At 38.8% G+C, this 9,869-nt stretch overlaps 1 protein-coding gene and 1 pseudogene across 1 annotated transcript in view; one reads left to right on the top strand and one right to left on the bottom strand.

The window, feature by feature from the left end:
* The first annotated feature begins 1,868 nt into the window (after positions 1-1,868).
* Positions 1,869-4,172, top strand: LOC146449070 (failed axon connections homolog; annotated as a pseudogene).
* A 713-nt stretch (positions 4,173-4,885) lies between these two features.
* The window catches only part of LOC146449065 (uncharacterized), a 60,543-nt gene continuing 55,559 nt past the window's right edge, over positions 4,886-9,869 (bottom strand). The window contains exons 17-21 of the mRNA XM_085102032.1: positions 8,060-8,253; positions 7,387-7,562; positions 6,352-6,524; positions 5,430-5,510; positions 4,886-5,070 (exon numbers count right to left, since the gene is read on the bottom strand). Coding sequence (XP_084958158.1) covers positions 4,886-5,070; positions 5,430-5,510; positions 6,352-6,524; positions 7,387-7,562; positions 8,060-8,253 — 809 coding nt within the window. The remainder of the gene's footprint in view (positions 5,071-5,429; positions 5,511-6,351; positions 6,525-7,386; positions 7,563-8,059; positions 8,254-9,869) is intronic.

The following is a 9,869-nucleotide window of genomic DNA, read 5'->3' as shown; positions in this document are numbered from 1 at the left end:
ATCCAATGTTTCGTAGCGCCGGTCGGAGTAAAACGTTCCCTTGAAGCCAGAACGAGCTGGATCGCTGGAATGGTGGAAAATCACCCCAAATCCTAAAAGACGGAACGGTGAAAAATCACCCCAAATAAACTATAACCCTAAACTTAATTCTTACCCGTTCCGTGTTTTAGGATTTGGGGTGATTTTCTGTCTTTCCACCGTCCCGGGTCGCCCCTTCAAGACTCACGGCGCCTGCTGTTTATGATCAGTACCACATTCATTTATATTCCCGCCGAGAGTCGTCTTACTCTTTCTCCCGCTGTTGGAAGGTAAAATTTGGAGTAGATTAGAAAACAAAACTCCAAGGGAAATAATGAACATGGACCGCAAAAAAAAAATGAGCTCAAAAGACTGCTCTTAAGTTTATAGCAATAATAAGCTTCAGTTTAAAATTAAACGGCGTGTCAACCTGCAAGAAAACAAGATCTTGCACGATAGCAATCCAGCAAAGTTTTGTCAACAAAATCACATGAATATACTCACCTCTTCTAAGAATAATCAGTCCTTTCATTCCATTGCCAATTGTTTTAGTTCCTTTTACAACGTTAAGTGAGCAAAACGTTTCACTTCAAGAGGAAAAATCCAACGTTTCGTCTCGCCGTATCGAGTAAAATAATTTCACTGCAAGATTCTGATGATATGCCAGCCAATTTGTTTCTCCCGCCGCTAATCGAATTGCTCTTTCTCCCTCTGATGGACACAAGAATTGACTTTCTTGTCAAAATTATCCTTATTATTATTTTTTTTCTAAAACGCAGTTGGTGATGCAACTTCCCGCAGTAAAAAAACAGGCCGCAGCAAAAGGTTTGAGTGTCTCATTTCACATTGGCCTACATGGAGGAGCGTACGTACGTACGATGTACGGTCGGTCGGACAAGTGACGTCATAACCAAACCAAAATTTCTAGCACTGATGGGTTTACCAAAATCTCCTAGCTATGGGGCTCCGCTCGCGCGCCTTTCGGCGCGCGTGGAGCTCCGCTAATATTTACTGATAGATTGCGTGACTTTTTACCTCAGGGCCTTCCAGGTAGGGCCTTGAACTGACTGAATTGTGTGTAAAGGGAACTAACATCTGAAACATGTCGATTGAATTAAATAAGCTTCTTGAGCGACGGCAAAGGCTCCCTTTGACTTCGTTTTTAGCCAAAAAGACATGATAGCATTCAACATACAACTTTAGTCTTCAGTGCTCGTTACGTACTTTGCTTTTTATATTGTTGTTTTAACAATGAAAGGCTTTAATTTGTCGCTCAATCAAACTACACTGGCTTATTGCGGTATTTGAGATTTGTTCCACTTGAGCAGATTTTTAAGAGTCTTTTGGACTACGTGTTCAATAAAGTTTGAAATAAATGTTACACGACAAATGGTGATTTTTACTCAGTTTTTATTGAACCATACAGATCAAGATGATGAATCGAATCTTAAAAAATTGCACTATTGGAACATATCTAAACCATCGCTTTTAAGCCCAGATTTGTTATTTAGTCGTCTCACTGATGTTTAAACATCCTCTACGAGAGGGTGGTAATATTCATGTCCCTGTTGTTACCAATTAATAGTTCCGCGTTCTTGGGGGTACATTATCGACTGCCATTGTTAACCCCAACTTAGTACTCACACTCAGGATACGGAGATAGCTGTCCATTGCCTATGGTAGCTTCACAACACCCAGTTAAGGCCGACCATGCTGAATGAGATAGTTGCCTATTTTGGCATTGCTGCTCTGTTATTTAAAGTCATTTACCTCATAGCAACGAAATTGCAAAGGAGAAAGGGCCAAGGATCTACCGAGCCTGGCACAGTCGTTCTACATCAGCTCGCTCCATGTTTCTTCGTATGGCAAAAATCCCGTGCGAAAATGACTACAGCTCGGCGAAGCTTTCCAAGAAGGGGAAAATGCCATGGATTGAGTTCAACGGGCAAGAAATCGCCGATTCGAATTTTTGTATTCGGTTTCTGGAGAAAGAATTTCAAGTTGCATTTGAGCGTCACAGAAAGAGCCATTTGTCACGGTATCCTAATCATGTTGGAGGAAATTACGTACTGGTAGGTGAAATTGATTTTAGTCTGTACATGCAGTATTGTATTTTGTTATTATCCTTTCTCCTTTGATTTTGTTGACTTATCAAAGCTCCATTGCTGGACGCTTTCCACAGGTTCAAGGAATTAGTGAATAGCGAATTCGTCAGTTACATGTAAATTACTGCGTGCCATAAAAGGAATTCGCCGAAATATTATAGTCATGTTGCCGAAGTTAAAGAAAAGGAGGGAAGAACAGGGTTGCATGAAGCCAGTTATTCCTTATTTCCCAGTGGTCACGATAGTCATTCCGTAATTACAATAATGAAATGAGAAGCTGTAACAAACGTAACGTCACGAACGTAATCGAACGTGTGAAGGACGAGCATCGAATCCATGACCAGCTTTCGTAACACTGGTGGGATACTTAAATCACCAAGTAACTGAGACTCGTCACCCGTAAGACGTTTTACTGGCTTCATATTATTTATCTGCCGTGTGACAATCGTCCCGCATTAACCGGCTAGAATCAGCGATGTCGAGAACGTTCTGTGTGGTGATAAATATAGAAAGACGATCAAATCGTAACAAAAAACGTTGGCAAAGTTATGTCGTGCAAAAAAAATACCCATGGGTGAAGCGAATTTTGTGGCTTCATAGCCAAAAAATTCTTCATTTATAGTCACAGTGAAATTGTCTAGGTGGTTTTCCGTGAATAATTTTGGAATCTTCTGATGATCCCAATGGATGGCTACCCTGCCGATTCAGAGTTTCAGTTTACTGTAGTTCACATGTAAGTTTCTTCGACACTTTCATTTTGTTCAAGTTTGAGTAGCAACGTAAGCAATTTCGGAACTTCCTTCTGACAATACAAATAAATATATTCAAAGAAAATTCGCTCTTTAGAGTATGTCACACAACAACAAAAAAAAAAAATGCCTTAACACGAACACTGGCATTGCCTTCCGTGTAAAAATTAAAGGAATAAATGGTAAAAAAGAGGCAACGTATACAGGGCGTAATTTCGGTTGGGAGTGTGGACTTCATGTCAGAGAAAAGGTGATTTTTGCTAGTTCCCTGAAGTCCATAATCCTATTTGGTGAAAAACGGTGTTAAAAGATATAGTCAATTTTAATCCAAAACGGTAAAACCGAACAAAACAGCAACAGCAACAACAACAACGAAAACAGACGAAAAAAAAAAAAATGTTTGAGAGACAGTATCTATAAAGAAAACTGTTCCCTATTTGCAGTGACATACACCATTGTGGCCTTGTATTTGGTAAAATCTCTCAATCGTGATCGCCACCATTATCACCATCATCACCTTATTTAGACACGAAAACCTCGTGATTCAAATGTACTTGATCATCCTAAAATTATAAATGATCACGCTGAAGTTATAAATTATTTGATTACACTAATAGATGCATTCATTAAGGTTGTTTGGGAAGGTTTTAAATACCTGTGGGCAAGCTGGTGAAGGTGTCATTTGTGTTAGTGCAACGTGCACTTTAAACCACTGAATTATCTGGTTCTTTACAAAGGTCAGAGAAAGACAAGAAATTATTTATGGTTGCATGGCATCGGGCGACACACGGAAGAAGAGATGTATGCAATAGCTGAACCAGACCTGCTAGCAGTGTCGAGAATTTTGGGGGACAAGAAATTCCTGTTTGGCGATAAGCCTTGTCTAGCTGACGCTGCTCTGTTTGGCTTTATCGTGGGCGCGACTTGGGAATACTGAGAATGCCCTATTGCTGAGGTCACCAAGTCTAAAGCAAAGAATCTTGAGGAGCACGCTCGGAGAATGAAAGAGTTGTATTATCCGGACTGGGATGAAATCATGTCAGGGAAACCTAAATCTGAATAAAAGCCAGACATCCTTAAAAACCGGGAAAGGTTGTCTAAATTGGTGCATGAGCTCACTGAAATACGTGCTTAAGATTATCATTATTTACTTAACATAAAAACATATAAAGAACTCAGTAAAGCCACCTCGTTTTTGCGAAACGAAATGTAATATTGTTTTAAGTTTCCATTAAAATATCTGAAAATCGATCCTTTTAAACACTTATGGCTGCAAACAAAACAACTGTCCACTCGGTCGTCCAGCTGTTCATCTGGTTTCATGAGTTTTTTGTTCGATCGTTTCCGCTGGTGAGCACTCGGTGGACAGATTGATCGTTAAGCAATTAAAAGCTGTATCAACACGTCATGTTTCGAAGAAGTTACTTCATGTTTTAATACTTATGGCTGCAATGTTAAAGAAAAAGATTTCTTCTTTCTCCTCTAATCTTATTCCTAAACGTCTGGCGTAACTCGAAAACGCAATCCACTCAGACACATCTACGTTTTCAAATAGACAATGTTGACGAGTATATGCATTTGGAATGCATTTTGCATACCTGTGGATGAAATTTTGACAGCGCTGTATCATATATGCATTTCACAGCTATAAGAAACTAAAATGGTTTCCATTGAACGAAGTGGAAAAACCTTAATATGCGTTGCCAAAACGAAAACGCGTTTGAGTGGATGAAATGCCGAAACGCAGCAAAGGTTTATGCCTTTTCAAAACAGAGAGCTTTTTCCAGTAAAAGAAATGCGAAAACGCAATAATGCATTTATACGTTTTCAAAAACGAAAACGTTTTCTAGTCGACGAGACGCAAAACCACAATAACGTACGGACAACGTATCAATGGCTTTTGAAAATCAAAAGCGCACCAGCCCAGACGCAGACGAAGCTTAAAATGCAGTCCACTGAAAATTCACTTTCCAATCAATGAGATATTGTTAGTGATGTCTAAAACTGCCTGACTCAGCTTACCTTTACTGCAAAATTCCTAGGTTGTTTGTTGGTTTCAAACGTGGCCGTAAATGATGTGTTCACACAGGACAAGTTGAGCGCAGAATTCACTGAAACGTTCTGTTCAAGAGTTGAGATATTCAGTTCCATTGGACAATCCGGGCAGTAGACTCCGTCACAACAAAACTGATAAAAACCTGTTAAACAACAAAAGAAAGAATTGTTTCGACAACTAAAATTTTCATGCTGAAATAAAAGTAAAGTAAAATTTATTTATACATTGTACACGGTTAGATTTGAAGCTGGAAGCTTGAATTAGGTTATGCTGTAAAAATTATATTGTACCGGCACAAAAGCATTCACGGAACCGACCTGTACTGCTGGTTAAGTTTGGACCCATAACAACAACAAAAGTAAAAGTTAGATGGTTATGCCATATATTTATTCTTAAATATAGAAAGGTGCTCACACCGTATTGTACAAGTATCAGTATCCGTGCGATCCATGCACTGTCCTGGATCAACACAACATTCAAAACACGACTTGTGGGACCAACCTGATATTCGGAGATTTGAACCAACGAACGCAGATAGCAAAGTTTGGTTATTCTGAAGTGTTACCTCCAATCTTCGTGTTCCTGTAGACAAATCAAAAGTGTTGAGTTATCCATGACTGTTGAAAAGATCACGATTTTCGACACAAAGCATGATTACAGACAGGAATAACAGTTTGACCTGCGCAATGAAGGCCAGGGAAAGGGGGTGGGGGGAGGGGGGATACCCCTTAAGTATTGGATGACCGGTTGGGGTGTGTTATTTTACAACCAAACGGCTCCAGATGACATATCTGTCCTCTCCACAGGGATAACCAGAGGAAACACACGGGCTTATAGAATAAAGGGGGAGTAATGGTACAAATGGACTTATCGGTTACGTAATGTTGTGTTAGCAAGTGTTATTGCTGCTTTTCTGCTGTTAACCGACCGGTCCTATTTAACTCGACGAGGGAAGAAAGGGTTAACCTAAGTTGGTGAAAGAATTCGAAGTTTTCTCTGTAATGAGTCGATGGATCGTATCTTTCAGATCAATCCAAAGCGCGCTAGGAAAAGAAAGAGACTTATGGCAGTCTATAAGAGGTTGGTTTGAACAGTTTCATCCGCTATAAATCCCGGTGTTAACGCGAATGAACTTAATGAAGACCAGTCATCCAACAGCAAAAAGGCAGCAGTGGCATTTGGATGGAATACAATTTGACGTAACCTCATTTGCAGCACCATTCTAGGTCATGATATCTTTTCTACGCTGTGGGAGTGGTGCACAAGTGAACTTTCGGGGAGTCATGGAGCTTAGTCACCTATCGGACTTTCCACAAGACGCAGCGACCTAAGTATAGAGTTCGGACCCCCATCGCCCACTGTTACCATTGAAAGGTGATAGGATCGAGTGTGTGTCATTTCTTTCAGTTCACATCGACGTTACCTGGTTGTGTCCAAAACAGTCTCTTTCCAGGAATAGGGCGTTCATATTCAAAAGTCGATGTGCGGATGCCCAGGGATATGTGGTCAATGCTCGTTTCTTCCCTCATAAAAGTCTTCAGGCGATAAAGGCGACACTTGTCTAGAAAAATCGGTGGCGAAATCTGTTCATTGTACCTGTAGGAGTTTTGAAACAGTGTATAAATTATCTATTACGCATACCAAAGTGCACAATTAAGCAACATAATTTTTTTCCAATTCAGTTGGAAATACGCCCTGAAAGGCAGGGTGTTATGTTGACCTCTTTATCGGAAAAAAGTTGCTTGGAAACGATTTTAGGAGCAAATGGTAAAAACATTTTCAGCAGTGCAATGTCAGATGGTTGTGATCTCAATTCAAAATAAATGCTTGTGTACCATTTCACCTCAAGAAATAAACAAAGCTGTAACAACAATAGCCTGTGTAGCTGGCGGTTTTTGTTGAAAGCCGGGCACAAGGGCCTAAACAAGTGGCAAACAGCCGCGCCACTCATTTTGGCCCGGTTTTCCCAGGCACCAACAAAAACCGCCAGCTACGCAACAACAACAACGGCAACAACGACAACAAAAACACCTTGTTTCGATGATCTTAATACTACTAAGAAAAATGCATAGCAGAGTTCTTGTTGACAATGTTATATTTATGGACTACAATTTCTGTTGTCTTGCGTTGTTTTATTTGTTAAATGGAAATTTTAGTTCCGTGCTGAGTTATCTTTGACATGTTGAATTAATTTGCACCTGTGAACTATGAACTATCAAACTTGCTATTATAATTGTCAAGGAAGAGATGAAAAACTTGGTCGCACACGTGCAAACGAGAAGAGAAAACCTGTTATCTAAAACGTTGTTAAGAAAAAACTTAACAAATACCATACACGAAAAATTAAGTTTTACAAATGTAAATTTTTTTTCACACACAACCACCTTTAACTCTCATTTTATGTTATCCATATATCCAAGATTGATTTAACCCTACCAAGCCTTACTCTTCTTCTCACCTGTCCCACTCATAACGCCCAGTCAATCTCTTGAGGCTGATGATTGGTTGTTTCGCTGCATTTTCCTCTGCCTTCTTTTTCTCCTCTTCAATGCCTTTCTCAACAATGTCATGTTTCCACAGCTCACATGCGTCATCACACGACAAATAGAATGTGTAATTACCGCTCTCAGCAACCTATCACATTATAGTAAAACATGAAATAACCAAGAGTGTGTGATTGGCATACAGACAGTTTTTACGTTATACTTATTAAATTTTGTAGCATATTATTATAACACACAGTGTGATTGACTAATTCTATTACAGGATTCCCCGCGCCGATTATGTACTATATTGTGTACTGTAAGTAAATTAAGGAATCGTGTTAAAAACTCAAAATCAAACAAAGGCAAACAGATTCATCAAATAAGTACAGTAACTTGTAACGGAAGAACAATGCATTGAACATGTTTCTTCACTAGAAAGCTAAAAGCGGTAGCCTTCTCTTTGCTCCACGACATTCACAAGAACACTCCAATGCAAAAGCAGCTCAATACTGAAATGACTTAAGCATCTTTTAACAAAGCAAGCCCTGATGCAAGCGAGAAGGTAACAATTAAATAAATAACGTAAACCGCAGTTTTTGTGAAACTTTTCTACATTCAAACGGGTAAAATTAAAGCACTTGTTACCTGTAAGTAGCTTGTTAATCGTTGGACGTACTTCTCTCCCACATTGATTGGTGCATCAAAATCTCGCAGAATAATCTGGCTTTGAGCTGGCGAATCAAACGCGGGATTTTCGCGTATTGTTGGTGCTTTCTTGGAGTCGTAATTTACGTTATACCACGCTTCTCGTAAAACTCCTTGCGCATCTCTGGAGAACTCTATAAGGGTCGGAAATAGATCGCAAATGAATTGAAAATATCAGAAACATGAATTAACTACCTCGTAGTTATTGCTAAGTAATTTGTTATTAGATTTTGTGATAAAAGTTAACGATAAAAAGTCACGACGTTTCGACCTCTCCGAGGTCTTTTTTAAGTCCGAGTAAAAATACAAAACTTAGCATAAATATGTATAGAGTGTTTTCACATGACGTCACAACGGCCATGTTGGTGTCCCAAACTAAACCTCTGGGAATTGAACTTTATTTTTATGCAAATAATTTTTTTGTTTCAGTAAACCAATATGACCAGTAGTCACATGAATGAAAACGCTTTATATTACAAACATTTTAAATCGGTAAGAATGTCATGAACGCTAAAATGTGACAAAACATGTCAATGATAAGTATTTATAAAGTTAGTCTTTAGCGTTTTTTTTTGCCTTTTCGCTAATATATTTACAATTCATTGAGTGGTTAATGTATGGTGAGGTGACCTCTAGAAACTTCTAGTTTTTGCAATAAGTGTGTGGCCTTGCCAATTCAGTGTGATTTTTTTTATTAAAAACTCTAGCAGATTATTCTTAAAGTTGGGAAAACTTGTCAGAGAAGTGATTGCAACAGGAAGGGAATTCCAGATCTTTGGGCCTTGGTAAAGAATTGTGATTTTTTTCAGATTAGTTCGGCAATGATGCACGCGAAAGTTGTTGGCAGTTCTGGTGCTATAGCCATGAATTTGACTGTAAAAAACAAGTTGAAAAACAAAGGAGACAAAAGGTTGTTATGATAACGGTACATAAATTTCGCTATTTGAAACGTATCGATTTGATAAATATCTAAAATTTTTAATTTGGAGAATAAAGGAGCAGAATGTGCTCTATAGTCTGAATTGGTAATAGCTCTAACAGCCCGTTTTTGCAAACAATAAATTCTATTTAAGTTAGTTATGTATGTAGACGACCAAGTAGTGTTACAATAGGTAATATAAGGATAAATTAGCGAGTAGTACAAAGTAAGTTTAGTTTTTGAGGATAGATAGAAGCGGGACCTGAATAACATTCCAATTGATTTAGAGATTTGTTTACATAAATAGGTGATGTGATCTTTCCAAGTAAGGTGCTTCTCAATATATACCCCGAGAAATTTAGTATCGTTGGTTTGTGTTAAAAGTTGGCCACCAAGGAAGAAGGAAAAGTAGTGGTTACATTTCTTCTGCCAAGGTTTGAAAATTAGATAAGTCGTTTTCTTTACACTCACCGATAATTTGTTACATCGTAGCCAAGTTTCAATATTTTTTAGTTCGTTATGAGTTCGTTAGAGCGTTTTCCATTTAGTATTCGTCTAGTGCGCCAATCGCTCATGGAAAATTGTCCACAAATTTCTAGCCTCAAAAGCTAAAACCAAACAGTGTTTTGAAGCTGCGAAGGATTTGTTGTCAGCCGGGCCGAGCTGGAGAGACTGGAAAAGCTTTTTAACGAATTTTCTCGGGTGAGTGTTTCTTTGTTTACTACGCAAGCAATTTTACGATCTTTCCTCACTGGCCGGTTTGACAAACGCATCTAGTGCCTTGTTGCTTGCAAGAACTCTGAATCTTTTATTAAAACTAAACGGTTTTTC

This window comes from Pavona decussata, unplaced genomic scaffold, assembly GCF_977016875.1.
Source record: "Pavona decussata unplaced genomic scaffold, jaPavDecu1.1 SCAFFOLD_662, whole genome shotgun sequence".
Classification (NCBI taxonomy): Eukaryota; Metazoa; Cnidaria; class Anthozoa; order Scleractinia; family Agariciidae; genus Pavona; species Pavona decussata.
The sequence above is the reverse complement of the archived record's forward strand: the minus strand, read 5'-3'. Positions and strand labels throughout refer to the sequence as shown.